The sequence below is a fragment of the Schistocerca piceifrons genome, chromosome 4 (genome assembly GCF_021461385.2).
Source record: "Schistocerca piceifrons isolate TAMUIC-IGC-003096 chromosome 4, iqSchPice1.1, whole genome shotgun sequence".
In the NCBI taxonomy this organism is placed as follows: Eukaryota; Metazoa; Arthropoda; class Insecta; order Orthoptera; family Acrididae; genus Schistocerca; species Schistocerca piceifrons.
The window spans coordinates 374,102,813-374,121,296 of NC_060141.1; the positions used below are offsets into that span (position 1 = coordinate 374,102,813).

Here is an 18,484-nt window from a genome sequence, read left to right on the forward strand (position 1 = left end):
GCAGACAGGAGCGTCTGCGATGGTGTACTCAACGACGAACCTGGGTGCACGAATTCGTCATCTTTTCCAATGAATCCAGGATCTGTTTACAGCATCATCATGGTCGCATCCGTGTTTGGCGACATCGCAGTGAACGCACATTGGAAGCGTGTATTCGTCATCGCCATACTGGCGTATCACCCGGCGTGATGGTATGGGGTGCCATTGGTTACACGTCACGGTCACCTCTTGTTCGCATTGATGGCACTTTAAACAGTGGACGTTACATTTCAGATGTGTTACGACCCGTGGCTCTACCCTTCATTCGATCCCTGCGAAACCCTACATTTCAGCAGAATAATGCACGACCGCATGTTGCAGGTCCTGTACGGGCCTATCTGGATACAGAAAATGTTCGACTGCTGCCCTGGCCAGCACATTCTCCAAATCTCTCACCAATTGAAAACGTCTGGTCAATAGTGGCCGAGCAACTGGCTCGTCACAATACGGCAGTCACTACTTTTGATGAACTGTGGTATCGTGTTGAAGCTGAATGGGCAGCTGTATCTGTACACGCCATCCAAGCTCTGTTTGACTCAATGCCCAGGAGTATCAAGGCCGTTATTACGGCCAGAGGTGGTTGTTCTGGGTACTGATTTCTCAGGACCTATGCACCCAAATTGCATGAAAATGTAATCACATGTCAGTTGCAGTATAATAAATTTGTCCAATGAATACCCATTTATCATCTGCATTTCTTCTTGGTGTAGCAATTTTAATGGCTAGTAGTGTAGTTTCGTTACACACCACCATGTTACGCGCTGCAATTCGGAGCCCTCTAGCGGCAGAGGGCTCCAAACATGTAGAGATGAAGACTGAAGACGTAGATTATTAATAATGTCTGTTTTATTCAGAAATCTTTAAAGCATTATCACATGAAATATTCGAATACACTACTTTTCATCACGTACTCGTATGTTACAGACGATGCAGAACCGCCTTTTCTCAACCCTTCATATGATCCTACACCAATTTCGCTATCACATTATCAGAAATAGCTAAATTGCTCCACACCACAAACTTACCCATTCAACGCGAGTGTGTCTGCCAGTTATGTCATATATTTTAAGTGCAAGTAGTAATTAAGGATCAAGGAGAGACAAGCACAGTAGAACTGATATGGCATAAACAAAGGGAGATAACGACAGAAATTGAGGCTGTCACTAAATTCTGTAACCATTCCGAGTAAAATTTCGTTGTTCCACGCACCTTAATTTCTGTCGTGTAGTAATATTTTATGTTTATGAATGCTATACACAAATTGGAAGATTCTACGACCTGTTAGCCTGTTATTTTATTGCTTAACTATTTTCGGTTTGAAGGAAAATAACTGACTGTCGTTCTGAATGACATCATACTGGTGAACAACTTTGAAAATTATGGTAACTCCGAAAAATTTTGAAAAACTAGAAAAATAAACATTTTTCTGATACTCCTACTACAACAATATACAGGATCAGCATCCAAGTCAGGCCAAGTGTTCAGTGGCACACCACAGCTTGAGAGCATCCTCCTTATGTAGTTATTTCGTTTAGCAGCTGTAATACTTATCGCCTGCTTAACTGATATTTTCACTTAATTTGTTGAAATTTAGGTTAAATTAAGATACATTATTTTTAGTGTCACCTCACGGTTGTTAACTGGTCCTACTATTCTGATAACGGTTTTCGTAAATCATTCTGTGCGACTGAAAGATTAATCCCAACAACAGAGCATGGATCTCACGTTATTCCTACCCTGCTCTCATTACTATTTTGAAATTCGGGTCACATACCGTTACAGTACTGTTATTGTTATTATGACCATTCTACGTTTAATGACTTTATTTATTATTTACTTAATGCAGTATTTACTTACTGTCCTGATACATTTCTTCATGGGGATGTCGATGTTAACAGAAGCAAATTCTGACTTAAATAAAGAAATGATAATATGCTTATAAGATATCAATGGATTGATAATTAATAGTTAATGTTTTTATATTCATATGGTCAAGTTATTCTACCATGGACTGACGGAAAGTTCATTAGTATGATTTTGCTTTTAGGTAACATAAGGATACACACCCAAACTGTAGAGGTTTCGTTTGATTTCTTTCCTTTTTTTTTTTTTTTTTGGTAATGTGGGGGACGTGCGTCAAGGAAAAGTAGTTCAGTTTCCTGGAGCACCTTGAACTCAGTGGTATTTTTGGCGACGGATGAGTAAAAGACGAAGTTTATAAGTTTCTGTACAATAATTTTTCAAACAGATTATTATAACGCGCCTGTGTGTGTGTGTGTGTGTGTGTGTGTGTGTTTACAGATACAAAGCAAAATCTCCGTTCAATGTACTAGTAAATGATCAAGTGAGACATTGTTTTACTGGTAACCATGTACCTAGAAAGTATCTCACTTTTCTGAAACTGTTGACACGTTACGAAACATTCTGCACCGTGATTAACAGAACTCGTAACAAAACAACCAGTGTTTATATTATGCAGACTGGATACTTAGCAGTGAAGTTCGCTTCTGCGTCGTGCCGTGTCGCCTTCCGTGCCGTCGCACGGCGGGAAGGAGCCAGGAATATCCACTATCTCCGCCAGCCGGCGACTGCCTTTGTCACGTGACCCGCCTGCCACTCTGAATCAATGTCTTCCGTGCGTCGCGACGCAGTGAACAAAATACTGTGCTGCCGTTTACGACGCCCTTCCTGTTCATTTCGCGTCCAGTTCGATGGTGCTCAGGTGCAAACTTTTAGGGTGAAAGCCCAACAGGCAAACACATGGCGCACGTGCCACAGTTTACCAACAGAAATGATACCTTTCTTGTATGGAACATAATCAAGTTACATATAACTTATGCGAGTTAGTTTGGTTAACCTATAATATGTGGTCGAGTTTAGTCAGCCAACAGTTGCTGCAGAACTATTATTTCTTACGTACGTAAAACATAGGTGAAATCGTAGATCTGCGGGTTTCACTTGTCTCATTTTTTGCCATAAAAGGAAATTTAGACTTTAATGTGCTTCTTGTGTTTGATTATGTCTGTCTCTTCAGGTGGTAGAAGAATGCGACGCGGTGTTTGGAGGCTGCATAGCGAATGCTGATTGTGTCTTCCCTGTTTATTTACAGAGTCGAATTCTTGAGGATGCGTCCATTATGTGCAACTCCTGGTCTCCACGGCATAATGTACGTTACAATCCGATTAAGTTTTGCCGCATGTTTCTAAACATCGATTTTCTTACATTTTTAATGCTTGAAAACTTTTTATCTGCTTTGTTTATAAGATGCATGCAAAAGCTACTTTTTTTTCATTTTTTACTTTCAGATAAATGATAAATACTTGTAATTTATCATATTTAAAGCCAAGATAGCTTGATGTGAAATAGTTTATTTCCTGGCCAGTTTCGACAGTAATTAACTGACACCCTCAGATTCTCAAGATACAGATAGAATAACGTTAATGTAGTAATCCGCTTGGTCGTCTAACAGCTATAGACAAGGAACCATGAATAATACTATGAATAATACCATGAATAATAAAAATTACATACCTGCCAGAAATAGTTACACATCAGTCTCGTAGACATATTGAGAACATTCTCCAATTTCAATGATACAGCTCCACGCTGGTTTGTCAGATCTATAAGATGAAGCGACGATGACGACTCAGGAAGACTGAACCGCTGCGCTTTAGAGCCGATCTTAAGTGGTTTCAAAGTCTGTCAGTAGGCGTCGCCACCGTAAGAACGCAACGATATGTTCGTGATTATTTCGTAGGCGGTAGTAACCAACTATTTACACCAATTTTTTTAAAACCAAGTTACATACAAAAACTAAAAAGAAACGTATTTCCAACTTCAATGAACTCTAACATGGCTCACAGTACATAAAAGTACATAACCAGGCATCTTTAATCATGTACCTGTTTTTGCCTCTGTGCTCATTATTGGTGCTATGGGTATTTAATTTAGCAAGTTTTATATATTTGACAAACCAGTGTGGAGCTGTATTATTGTAATCATGTTCTCAGTATATCGACGTGACTGCCATGTAATTGATATAATGTGTTTCCTTAAGTGTAACTGTTGTACCCCCAGACACATTACTACATTAAGTGAATTGTATCCGAACATCTGGGGATCTGAGGATGATAGCTACTGTCGAAACCGGTCATGAAATAAACTATTTCACATCAGGTAGTCTTGGATTCTAATATCATAAATTACAGCATTAGATTGCCCCTCTCGACATTTCTAAAATTATTTCAAACAAGAAAGGAACATACACAGGCCAGAAGATGGCACTAGCAGTTCCAAAACGAGGGACATTATTTTCATAGCCTGCAATGCTCGTTGCAGAATACCACTTTTGAAAATATTGTCAGTTGAATGTACTGAAATGCACTGCATACTCTTTTACATCATGTCATCGCGGCTTCAATTGTATATAATCATCACTTCTTTGCTCTGCACAGCCTAACTCTCACTACAAATTATAATCCGAATAAGGAGATTCCAATGTTACAAAACATTACTACGACTGTCAAGGCAAAACAATAGTGTTTACACGCGAAAAAGATTTATTTTTAAAATATGTCTTAGTTTTATTTTACTAGGTGTACATTTATAGCACAAGATTTGTTAAATAGCTGTTTGACCAGAATTGTATTGCTTCTGAATAAGTGTGAAATTTTTCTACTTGTTCAACTCACCAATGAACAAGGTGGTCAGAAACAGTCTGCAAAGACTGTAAGGATGTTGCAGGGGATATTATGATGAGAAATAAATGTTATGAAAACAGTTTGATACGTTGTGCCGTTCCGAGTTATTTTGCATTGAAGCAATAAAACCATGTCGTCGGGCAAGCTAATTGAAGCAGCCTGCCAGAGACAATATCGCCAAACTTTTTCTTCGTTTGGTGTCCTCAAATCGGACAAAAGTAGCTCTTGCTTACCTATCTTAAATTTGTCACTTCCGATAAACTCACATTTTAACTGGTAATGAGCATCTGAACAAGTGATAACGCACGGACAGACATACGGTCTGTGTGTTACCGCATTTTCGCGTGTGCAAGTGTTTGAAACTGCGCGCTCGGTGACCTGACAACTCTGAAACGGCGAAACGTATCGAATTTTTTTAATAACACTTATTTCTCAGCACACCCTCCCCTGCAACACCCTCACAAGCTTTCCTCACAAGCTGTTTTTGGCCACCCTGTATATAAGCTTACTGTGAAATTGGAGAAATATTATTATTCATCTAAGCACGTGTCATTGCTTATTTGGCTACAATAACGAAGGTGCATGAACTGTAGATTTAGTTTCCAAGAAATTATAACACTGTATAAATTATTTATATATAAGAAGCATGTCCTTATCGTAATCTGCAGATTTACATTCGTGAAGAATCTGCGTGGCATGTTCTTTATAACACAGTCAATCCATTTTCTAAAGAACAGAGACTACAGAGGGAACCAAGATTACCCAGAATCTACACAATATGATACTTTACAGAGCTATAAATCTTGCTTTAAGGCTGAAGAGAGATTAGTTTTCCTTGTCCAGGCTTCTATTCGACCGATTGACTCCGCTGTCAAACTGAATAATTATCAATTTCAGAGCTGTTGGAACGTTGAAAGGTCGTTATATGTACTTCACTTGTTACATTATGACTACTACTGGCGCTGAAGGAAGCAAAGAAAGAGCACCAGTTCTCCACTTAGCTTAGCATCTTCAAAGTGCATGGAAAACGAGATGATTCAATTTTTAAAAACTATTCAAAGACGTAGGGTCGTTTACATCAACGATAATCTTGACTAATCAATTTGCTGTTTGTTAATGGTATCTGGCTTACAAAACACTAATCATGTATACATATCCTGTAAACTGACTCATTCCATATCATTTCGGTAAAAGAATCGTTCAAATAATCTATGGAACACGTAACTAACTAACTGAGTAGTTTAATGCCCATATGCTTTAACCTGCCCACGTTGGAATGCCTTATTCCATTAAATTTATAGCATCCTATTACTGCTTAATAATATCATAAGATGCAAGTCAGCGCTACGAGACAGAATATTTTTATTGATGAGACCCTTGTTATCAAACCATAAGAAAAATGAAATGTCTGTACAGTGCTTGTTTTCTATTGTTAATTAACTAATACAGAGTGCCACCATGCGTAAAGTCTTTTTGAAAAGTTTGCTGAACGGTTCTGATCTCCAGCTGTCGTATACAAACAGTAAAAGGCACTTCACTAAATTATATTCCACTGCTAAATGTAGCTACGCAAGAACGGTTGAAGAAAGTACTAAGTAAAACAGAGAACATATTCCCTGTCGAAAACATGGTGAAACTATTCGTTCAAAGCTCTTTGAGAGACCTAAATATGAACTCGTTTAGCCACTACATAATGTCAAGATGGTGACGTAAAAGTGTTCCTACTGCTGGGAGAGGTCGCGAAACATTCATGTTATACACTCCTGGAAATTGAAATAAGAACACCGTGAATTCATTGTCCCAGGAAGGGGAAACTTTATTGACACATTCCTGGGGTCAGATACATCACATGATCACACTGACAGAACCACAGGCACATAGACACAGGCAACAGAGCATGCACAATGTCGGCACTAGTACAGTGTATATCCACCTTTCGCAGCAATGCAGGCTGCTATTCTCCCATGGAGACGATCGTAGAGATGCTGGATGTAGTCCTGTGGAACGGCTTGCCATGCCATTTCCACCTGGCGCCTCAATTGGACCAGCGTTCGTGCTGGACATGCAGACCGCGTGAGACGACGCTTCATCCAGTCCCAAACATGCTCAATGGGGGACAGATCCGGAGATCTTGCTGGCCAGGGTAGTTGACTTACACCTTCTAGAGCACGTTGGGTGGCACGGGATACATGCGGACTTGCATTGTCCTGTTGGAACAGCAAGTTCCCTTGCCGGTCTAGGAATGGTAGAACGATGGGTTCGATGACGGTTTGGATGTACCGTGCACTATTCAGTGTCCCCTCGACGATCACCAGTGGTGTACGGCCAGTGTAGGAGATCGCTCCCCACACCATGATGCCGGGTGTTGGCCCTGTGTGCCTCGGTCGTATGCAGTCCTGATTGTGGCGCTCACCTGCACGGCGCCAAACACGCATACGACCATCATTGGCACCAAGGCAGAAGCGACTCTCATCGCTGAAGACGACACGTCTCCATTCGTCCCTCCATCCACGCCTGTCGCGACACCGCTGGAGGCGGGCTGCACGATGTTGGGGCGTGAGCGGAAGACGGCCTAACGGTGTGCGGGACCGTAGCCCAGCTTCATGGAGACGGTTGCGAATGGTCCTCGCCGATACCCCAGGAGCAACAGTGTCCCTAATTTGCTGGGAAGTGGCGGTGCGGTCCCCTACGGCACTGCGTAGGATCCTACGGTCTTGGCGTGCATCCGTGTGTCGCTGCGGTCCGGTCCTAGGTCGACGGGCACGTGCACCTTCCGCCGACCACTGGCGACAACATCGATGTACTGTGGAGACCTCACGTCCCACGTGTTGAGCAATTCGGCGGTACGTCCACCCGGCCTCCCGCATGCCCACTATACGCCCTCGCTCAAAGTCCGTCAACTGCACATACGGTTCACGTCCACGCTGTCGCGGCATGCTACCAGTGTTAAAGACTGCGATGGAGCTCCGTATGCCACGGCAAACTGGCTGACACTGACGGCGGCGGTGCACAAATGCTGCGCAGCTAGCGCCATTCGACGGCCAACAGCGCGGTTCCTGGTGTGTCCGCTGTGCCGTGCGTGTGATCATTGCTTGTACAGCCCTCTCGCAGTGTCCGGAGCAAGTATGGTGGGTCTGACACACCGGTATCAATGTGTTCTTTTTTCCATTTCCAGGAGTGTATATTTAGAGTGCCCTGCGTAATGCGGACACCAGTGAATCAAAGTTGTTGGTAGTACCTCTGCCTGCAAAGTGCACACGCGTTATAAAAGGGAAGAATGTACTACCGACTTTACAGGGGAATAATACAGAAGTCTGATGTGATCTCGTTGCTAGTACGGAACCCATTGGTAGACGATATACGACGGTTCGTTCACCTACAGCACATTGCTTGAATTATGAACTTTCATTAAGGCAACTAACCTTGCCATCATGTCACACTAGTGCGAAGAACACACGTAGGACGTGAGAGTCGTTACCTGGCTTATCCAGGTGATGTGACACAAGCCCTGTTGACTATATTTTAGATACAGTCGCGTGGTCCATGCGTATCTTGGAATGTGCTGCGGCAAATCTACTGGACGTTATAAGGTACTTCACTGACTGTATTTTAGATATAGTCGCGTGGTCCATGCGTGTCTTGGAATGTGCTGCGGCAAATCTACTGGACGTTATAAGGAACTTCACTATTGTAACCGCAGCGCGATGGTCAACTGTGTATATTTGTATGTTAATCACAACATAACGTATGCTAATTCACATTTATTCGTCCAACTGTGCAGTAAAATTTAATTAATATAAAGAAGTCCAATCTGTAGTACCTTTTCTGGAAGCATTTTTTTTCAATGTGCTGAAAAAACTCATGGAGATAGGCCTGTCATGATCGTTCCCCATACTAAAGTTACAACTGAAGTAAAAACCGTATTTCATTTAGTGCTGTTAGTTCCTTTAAATCTGTTTTCAGTTTTGGCACAACACAATCCTCACGAAATTCCACTTACAAATCGCTATATTCCAGAATTATTTTCGTAGCTCATCAGTTCTATCACACTTTCCAATCCAGTGGTTTCAACATGGTAAAACAGATTTAGTTCCACTGTGGATCAACCTCAGCTCTTGGTTTCTGCAGTATATTTAGTGCTATGTTTCAGCATATACAGGGTGATCAAAAAGTCAGTATAAATTTGAAAACTTAATGAACCACGGAATAATGTAGATAGAGAGGTAAAAATTGACACACATGCTTGGAATGACATGGGTATTTATTAGAACAAAAAAAAAAAAACAAAGTTCACAAAATGTCCGACAGATGGCGCTGGACAGCAAAACTGCTACCGTGACGGGTGAGATGTACGCCGATATGTTACAGAATTGCATCGTCCCCAGCCTGGCTCATAATCACCTGCTGGAACGTACGATGTTTATGCGAGATGTCGCTCCACCCCATACTGCTAGTCGCGTGAAAGATCTCTTAAGCGCGTCGTTTGGTGATGATCGTGCGCTCAGCCGCCACATTCGTCATGCTTGGCCTCCCAGGTCCCCAGACCTCAGTCCGTGCTTTGGGGTTATCTGACGTCGCAATTGTATCGTGATCGACCGACATCTCTAGAGATGATGAAAGGCAACATCTGACACCAATGCCTCACCATAACTTCGGACATGCTTTACAGTGCTGTTCACAACATTATTCCTCGACTACAGCTATTGTTGAGGAATGATGGTGGACATGTTGAGCATTTCCTGTAAAGAACATTATCTTTGCTTTGTCTTACTTTGTTATGCTAATTATTGCTATTCTGATCAGATGAAGCACCATCTGTCGGACATTTTTTGAATGATTGTATTTTTTTGGTTCTAATAAAACCCCATGTCATTCCAAGCATGTGTGTCAATTTGTACCTCTCTATCTACATTATTCCGTTATTTATTCAGTTTTCAAATTTATACTGACTTTTTGATCACCCGGTATTTCGTTACCTTGTAATCCACATTCCTTCCAAAATATTTTTTATCTCCCTAGTCCGAAAAACATCTGTCACGTCCACGCAATTGGCTCCGCTTCTATTTATTTATTTTTCTGGTATAGTAGGTGCTTATATTCATTTAACTAGTTATTGTCGGAGCTACATTGACACATGTAACTATGCTATGACCAATAGTACGATTTTTCCTTTGTCCTGCAGCATGTTTGCAATATTCCTACGAGGCGCGATTCATTATTAAGCGCCAACCGCATATAACGAGTGAATGGCTCTACTGATTGGCTCGTACATTTATATTCCCGCTAACTGGTCTATTGGGAATGTAACCTCAATATTACTGTCACCAGATTTTTAATAGAAATTTGGAGACGAGATAGAGCTGTTCCAAGGTGTTTGCGAAAATATCTCACAACTCAACAGGCGACAATGCGAGGAATGTGTTTGCAGAATTCTCGATTGAATCTAAAATAACCCATACTCCTCGAATAAGAGAAACATGTTTACAAGTACAGCGGTTAGACAAAAATATGGAAATACCGCGAGAAATGAAAATCTGACCATAAATGCAGATGATAGCCAAGCCTGCAGGTCACACCGTTGTATTTTATCAGGAGCAGCATCCGTGAAATCTCCTAAATACTTACAAGAGTTAGTCGTCATCAGAAGAGTGTTCTATATAGTTGTGAGTACGTTATGACAGAGATAAGTCAATTCGAACTGCAGGAAATTGTTTGTGCTCATATAGTGGCGACCGAAGTGTTTGGTGTTTCAAGCGGCACCATACCAAAGATTTATACCTCCTACGGAAAAAAACCATCATCCTCCAGTCGACAGTATTTGTCGAGTGATTGTGACAGACAGTCACAGAAGAGGATTATGACGAAAAATAAGAGGACGACAGTTGTAAAAATCACTGTAGAACTGGATGTCGCTCTCGTGCCTGTCAGCACCAAAACATCACGAAGTGAGGTCCATAAGTAGGAAAATGGAGGACGAGCTGGAATTCCAAAACTACTCATCAGTGGTGCAAAGCCCGTAACAGGAAAACGTGGAGTCGAAGAAACAAAACGTGGAGTATGGAGCAATGTCATTTGGTTGGACGAATCTTGTTTCACACTGTTTGCAACATCTGGCGAAGTGTATGTCCCAACAGTGGAACACAGTGGGGGTTCGGTGCTAATTTGGGGAGCCATATGGTGGTACTCTATGGGCCTCGTGCTTGTTGTGTGAGGTCGCATTACTGTCAACGATTATCTGACGATTTTGATTGATCAGCTCCAGCCCATGTTTATTCTTCGATGGATTGTTGTGTTCCAAGACTACAGGGCTCCTGTTGACAAAGCTCGCATCTTCTAGAACTAGTTTTCCGAGCGCGAGGATGAACTGTGGCAATCCTCCTGGTCACAACGACTACCAGATCTTAATATTATTGAGCCATTGTGTTCTACTTTGGGAGAACGGTGGGTGACCACCTCCGTCACCGTTACCTGAACATGCCATCATTTAGTACAAATAGTGGTATAACAGTCCCTTGAAAACCGTACCAGAGCTGCATTTATCGATTCCGAGATAGTTGGTAGCTCTTTTGAATAGCTACGGTTTTCCTACGCCGTGTTAACCATGGTGATGTGTTGTGTTTTTGGTATTTCCATATTTTTCTCGAATCCTGTAATTATAAATAAATCCTTGAAGGCCGAGAAAGATACGATCTGTTTCAGACGGAACTCAATGTTATGCTCCACAATGACAATGCTCCCTGCCACCCTGCCATTTTCAATCAACTAGTTACTGATAATAACAACAATATCGAAATCTTTCTGCGGTTCTCCAACTTCCATTTTCCGAACACCGAGTAACTATTACCTGTTTCTGAAGATTAAGAACAACTTAAAATGACGTCACTTTGTTACAGTTAGTAGCATTCAAAGGTGCGTAGCTGTGCGTTTCAGCTGACGTTTTTCTGCAGTGTGATGAAGACTGGAAGCTGCTCAAGAAAACTGCTCTGAATGGGGTAACACTGACTTTTAAAAATAAAAGACTGTGGTAGCAGAAAAAAAATATCGTTCGCGTTACTTTACTGTCACATTTGCTACTCGAAATTGTATGGAGCCAAACGTTTAAAGTATAATGTTCTTCACCGCACAAAGAGTTATCGAAATGTAATAAGTTAAACATTATTAATTTGGTGTTAGTAGATTCTAAACTGCATTAAAATTAGTATATTAGCTCTATTTTTCGAACTTCGTACATTACCTGTAAGTACTGTTATCGCTAAATATCTACGCATAAATAGTTGGCACCTCTTCTGAGCATATCGTGCACTCTCACAGCGTGGAATTACCACGTGACAGCACAGACGGTTATCACGTGTTCATTACGAGATCAGCAGCGTTGTGGATAGATATATGTCTTCATTTCCTGCAGATTGTTATAATGAAGTGGTCGAGTTTTGGCACTTCTGGGAGAGCTTTCATGAGAAAGCTGTAATATTCTTGGAAATTATCTATTAACACCCACGTACAACAACGTCTTGTGTATGTATTTGTTAAGAATACAGACAACTACTGTTATATTTTCAGTGATATGATATTAGCTCAGAGGAACTAGGGATATTTGTTTGAATTTTAACTGAAAGATAACGAATCACACCAAAAAAACGTAAGTATACTGTACTATGTGTTCTTATTGCGTGGATGAATGGAAAAATTTGTCGCAATGCTTTTGGACTGACTATGAATTGAAGGCAACATAGAAACCATACTAATAGGTGTTATTTATTTTCCGTTCTGCCTAATACGAGTCTTAGTGTAGACTAATAGCAAGAGTTGTTACTAAAAATGTACTTTTTGCAATCGACCAAGATTTCGTTCTCTAAATTCTGGTGGTTTGAAGGGTGAATGTGGCGAGCACTGATGGAGCCATGCTAAATAATTATTAGTGGATAGAAAAGAGGAACATCCGGGCCACACAGTTCCGAAGATGTGTTGCAAATAGACACAATTAAGAAATTTTATACTTTTTCGTCTTTTCTTGTAAGATGTACGCAGTGAGCTTCTGTAGCTCAAAATTGAGCATCAGTCAGTAAGTTTAAGCTTCATTTTCATATCCTCTGCTCCAAAAAACATAAGGAAATCGTATTTTATTTGCAACGTCATTCAACTTTTCAAAATTTCTGGGTGTGTAAAATCCTTTCCTGGTGTCGTCTGCACTTACTAAAATGGCCGCCTGCCCTACAGCATCATTTCCTGAGCGCGACACAACATCAGCTTCTTTTCGTACTTGCCTGCGTAATTAACTGTGGCTTCTCCATGAATCACTATGATTATGATCAAACTTCTAACATAAATTAAGGAGCGACGGGCCGGTCGGAGTGGCCGAGCGGTTCTAGGCCCTTCAATCTGGAACCGCGCGACCGCCACGGTCGCAGGTTCGAATCCTGCCTCGGGCATGGATGTGAGTGATGTCCTTAGGTTGGTTAGGTTTAAGTAGTTCTAAGTTCTAAGGGACTGATGACCTCAGTAGTTGAGTCCCATAGCGCTGAGAGCCATTTGAACCATTTGAACCAAGGAGCGACGGGGAGGTTATAATGCTATGTAAATAAAAGTCATATATAGACACAAACGAACAGATACATAAATGTGTGTGTGTGTGTGTGTGTGTGTGTGTGCTCGTGAGAGAATGAGCGAAAGAGAGAGAGAGAGAGAGAGAGAGAGAGAGAGAGAGAGAGAGAGAGAGAGACAGGGTTGGTTTCAGTCGTACTTTCGATAGTAATGTTTATTAATGAAGTCAATGAAGTCCTTGCGACGAACGAGCAACAAGGTGCTTAAACAGTTAGCTCACTGTAAACCGGCAACCTTCCCTAAAATAATGAAGGTTCAGAACTCAAGAATACTGCTATGACATTCCACATCAACTGTTGTTCTATGTGGCCTGTAAAGCGACAGTGCTACCGTGGGATTGCATGTGGACTTCTCCAGAAGGGTGTAAAAAATGTGATCTGCTTTTTTCTTTGGGATACGTTTAGAAACTCTGTTTTCAAAGAAAGTCTTTCGCAGCGGGTCTGGAAGGACCACCGTGGGACGTAAAGTTTCCAGGCACTTGCCAGCGTCACCTTACAGGTGTATTGCTGCATGTGAAAGCGTTCAAGTTCCTAAAACGGCTTGGCTATAACGGAAATCGGACTATTGGCGATAATCAGTAACTTTTTAATACAACTAGGAATCGACTAGCTATGGCCTGGGAAAAATATCTCTACATAGTGTAAACGATCATTGTATCAAACTTATATAATGGAAGCCGATACCAAAAATTTTATAAGGAACACTTCTGGTCTATCAAGCCAGGAAACAACCTCAAAATGGCTTACAAAGACACCTAAGCTCCACTTAAATGCAACCGGTTTAGTCGGTCAGGTCTTCGAAATTTTTTGTTTCCTTAACAATTGGAATTTTAACGTTCGCGTGACGGTAATGAAAGAAAGAATACTGGTTAAACGTTATTCAAAACTATAGGCGTGTACTGTGTTATGTAAACTTAATCCTAGCAAGAACAAACGTCTTATAGTAAGGAGGCCAAAGAAAGAACACCATTTAATTATTCATTTTACACTGTTAAAACTCAGAAAATTTTGAGGCAGAAGTAGACAAATGTCAATTTTACATTTTGTAAGTTCAAGAACGGCGTGTCCAACATTTAAGAGTGATTTTAACGAGAAAATGAATTCAGCTCAAACGGTTATGACAGATGAAGCCGGTGGCTTAAGAGGCGGGGGCAAAATGCTCGTGACGCTTGTGCACTGTAGATTAGATGGTTTCTATAGGCCAGTTTGAGGTTGTTTCCCTGTTGGATGGAGCCTAAGCGCTCAATATCAAATTGTTTGTCTCGAATTCCCTAACGCCACTGTGGTCCGTTGTAAATAGCTGTCGTCTTTACGAGGAAAAAGAGGCTAAGCCGTGTAAGTCAGACACAGTGCGGTAGCGAGAACTGGCAGGGTGTTAGGCGTCACACGACGGCGAGTACACATCCGGCGATAGGGTGGCGGCGACCAGCGGATAGTACGTGAACACAGCAGCATTACATCCCTGCCAAGAGTAATCAATACACATCTAGGTCAACATAAGGGAACTGAATGTTTTCCGAAGTAATTGTGAGTACAGGACTAGAAGAGAACAGAGAAAAGTATTCTGGAAAGGGAACCTACAATGAGGTGACAAAAGTCGTGGGATAGCGATATGCACGTGTACATATGGCGGCAGTATCGTGTACAGAAGGGATAAAAGGGCAGTGCACTGGAGGAACTGTAATCTGTACTCAAGTGATACGTGTGGGAAGGTTTCCGATGTGACTGTGGCCCCACGAAAGGAATTAACGGACTCTGAACACTGAATGATGGAGCTAGACGCATGGGACATTCCTTTCCGGGAAACGTTAGGAAAATCAATATTCTTAGTTCCAAAGTGTCAAGAATACGAAATAGCAGGTACTACCTCTCATCATGTTCAACGCAATGGTCTTCACTTAACGACCGACAGCAGCGGCGTTTGCGTAGAGTTGTCAGTGCTAACAGACAAGCAACATTGCGTGATATAACCGCAGAGATCAAGGTGGAACGTACGAGGAACGTATCCGTTAGGACAGTGTTGTGAAATCTGGCGTTAACGGGCTATGGTAGCAGATCACCGACGGGAGTGCCTTTGCTAACAGAAAGACATCGTCTGCACCGACTCTCACGGGATCGTGACCGTATCAGTTGAACCCAGTACGACTGGAAAACCGTGGCCTGGTCCTGCGAGTCCCGATTTCAGTTGGTCAGAGTTGATGGCGGGGTTCGAGTGTGGTGCAGACCCTACGAAGCCGTGGAGCAAAGGCACTGCGCAAGCTGGTGGTGGCTCCATTATGATGTGGTCTGTGTTCACGTGGAACTGACTGGGTCCTCTAGTCAAACTGAACAGATTATTGACTGAAAATAGTTACAGTAAACTACTTGGACACTGAAACTTCCTGGAAGATTAAAACTGTGTGCCGGACCGAGACTCGAACTCGGGACCTTTGCCTTTCGCGGGCAAGTGCTCTACCAACCGAGCTACCCAAGCACGACTCACGGCCCGTCCTCACAGCTTTACTTCCGCCAGTACGTCGTCTCCTTCCAAACTTCATATCAGCGCACACTCCGCTGCAGAGTGAAAATCTCATTCTGGGTACTTGGAGACCATTTGCTGCCTCGTGCGATGGAACTTTTGTGAGTGACAATGTTCCCTGTCACCGGGCCACAATTGTTCGAGATTGGTTTGAGGAAAATTCTGGACAGTTCGAGCGAATCGTTTGACTACCCAGATCACCCGACATGAATCGCATCTAACAGTCACGGGACATAACTGAGAGGTTAATTTGTGCTCAACAATCAGCATCGGCAACACTTTAGCCATTATGGGCGGCTGTAGAGGCAGCATATCGCAATATTTCTGCAGGGGACCTGCCACGACGATTGCTACACTACGGCGGGAAAAATGTCTGAAAGGATATTAGGATGTATCCTATGAGTTTTGTCTCCTCATTATATACGTTTTGGGTAGCCAGTGACAGGCTGGACCCGCGGTGCACGGACGGACTCCCCTCTACCCAGCCTAGGGAAAGTTAATAAGACCGAGTACAAATTAGAGCCAAGATCGCTTAAACACTGTTTGCTAGATGACACTAAAGGTGCCATCATCGGATCTGTGAAGATATAACATGACAGGTTTGAGGGAGGGCTTACATAAGTTACACGATATACATTACTATTAGTACGGCACCAGATAGCTGAATGTAACTTAACATGCATAAATCATTTGGATATATCGATACATGAGACAGACCAGCTGACATAAAATCATCGTCGCAGAAATAAAAATTAAAAAATTAAAAAACAATTTTTTAATTTTTATTTCCGCGACAATGATTTTATGTCAGCTGGTCTGCCTCATATACCGTTATACCCAAATGATTTATGCATGTTAAGTTACATTCAGGTACGTGGTGCTGTACTAATAGTAATGTGTATAGTGTAACTCATGCAAGCCCTCCCTCAAACCTGTCATGTTATATCTTCACAGATCCGATGATGGCACCTTTAGTGTGTTGAAATCGGTCATCTAGTAAACAGTTTAACCGAGCTTCGCTTTTGAATTATTTATACAACAGAGTGATCGCCCCACAACACGCTATGTGTTCACTGCAAATTAGAGCCTATGAGAAGGCAACAGACTTTCAGCATCACATCATGTCAGACTGGGATGAAGGGGAAAGGCTGAACAAAACTCGGGAATACGGCACTCCTCGACAGAGTGGCACAGAGTGGCAAGGTCTGAGAATAGTAGAGAAATATAGTAAGAGAGTCAGAGATGTTTGTCGTAGAGTGGGTACAGTACCAGTTAACAATAACATTCAGTATAGACGGAACAATGCCATCACATTGTCGTCTCTGTATGAAGACTTGGTCTCTTTATGAGTACGAAACCCAACCAATGAGAGTAGCAAAAGAGAAGCCATTTTAGGAAATTGACTAGGAATTGTAACGCACTGGTTGGGGAGATTATCTCAAGCTACCGTCCAGCCTTTATCCTGATTTGCAAATCAGAATACATAGGCCAAGACACCCTGTCGCATTAACCAGTCGGCTAATTCATTCCCAACGAGCCCCTGTCGCTCAATCCGCTACGACACTCACGTTTGGGAAGCGACGTAATTACTGTTTACACACGTTTATCATCCTTCACAAAGAACACTTTTGTACAAATTTGCACACTCATTAACTGCAGACTTTTCTGCGTTAATTTTATCCCTAAATGCCTCATTCTCTCCAGGTCAGTTAATTCTGAAGTTTTATTGCCGTCTCTTGAGGGTATGACATCACGAATGTAATCCTCAGTAATTATAATTGCCATTCCTTACTTCACAGTGACGGGTTCACGAACGCCGTATTTTTACTCGCTACAGCTAAACGCCGCGCCAGGTGGAGTACAAACGGCGCGCATTACCTGCGCCACTGGAAGAGTGGGTGGTAGTGTTAAGCGTGGCGACACACCTCGGCGGCGCGCGGCACGTGAGTTCCGTGCTCTCTCCAACGCCGGGCGTAAATCACACGATAACATCCGAACAAGCGCGCGCTAAATATTTAATGCGGCGCGCAGCCCCAACTTATAATGACCGGCAAACGACTTGCAGGCCGCGCTCTCCCGCGACGCGACACCACTCCGCTCTGTCATTCGTTTAACAACTTCTCGGCTTTATTACACATAATGTCCCACTTACGCGTTAAGCATTCTAATAGCGTTCCCGGAACAAGCGACAGAACTTGCCGCAGATGGTGTCTCAAAGGAGATACTATTAACGTTAAAATTGTTACGGCTGCAACTTCTCAAAGTTGTTTTAATCTTCTCTCTTTTTTTTAAAAAAGTCAGAACACGCAGTTAAAACTTGCTTCTCTTTATCTGCAGGTACTGCGCAGGCACTGAATGCTCAGAATGAGAAGAGGTGCTTTAATAAAAGAGTGTGAGATCACATGATTACAACTGGGAATCGCCGTCAACCGTACTATCAAGTTAGGCTTATCGTCTCTGCCTGACAGGAAAGCACCCAGAAGGTGGAGAAGGATAGGGCTCGTAATGTTACTTCAGTGATTACGAGATAGTGTCACATTTACAGAGAACTTGCCACTATGAACCCACTTATGAGTATGACATTGTAAACCCTCTAGCCGGGATGCATGAATTGATTCGGTTTGGAA

At 42.3% G+C, this 18,484-nt stretch overlaps 1 protein-coding gene across 1 annotated transcript in view; it reads left to right on the forward strand.

Moving 5' to 3' along the window:
• Nucleotides 1–18,484, forward strand: part of LOC124795202 (inhibitory POU protein-like) — a 467,081-nt gene that overhangs the window by 324,448 nt on the left and 124,149 nt on the right. Inside the window, exon 3 of the mRNA XM_047259108.1 lies at nucleotides 3,149–3,205. Coding sequence (XP_047115064.1) covers nucleotides 3,149–3,205 — 57 coding nt within the window. The remainder of the gene's footprint in view (nucleotides 1–3,148; nucleotides 3,206–18,484) is intronic.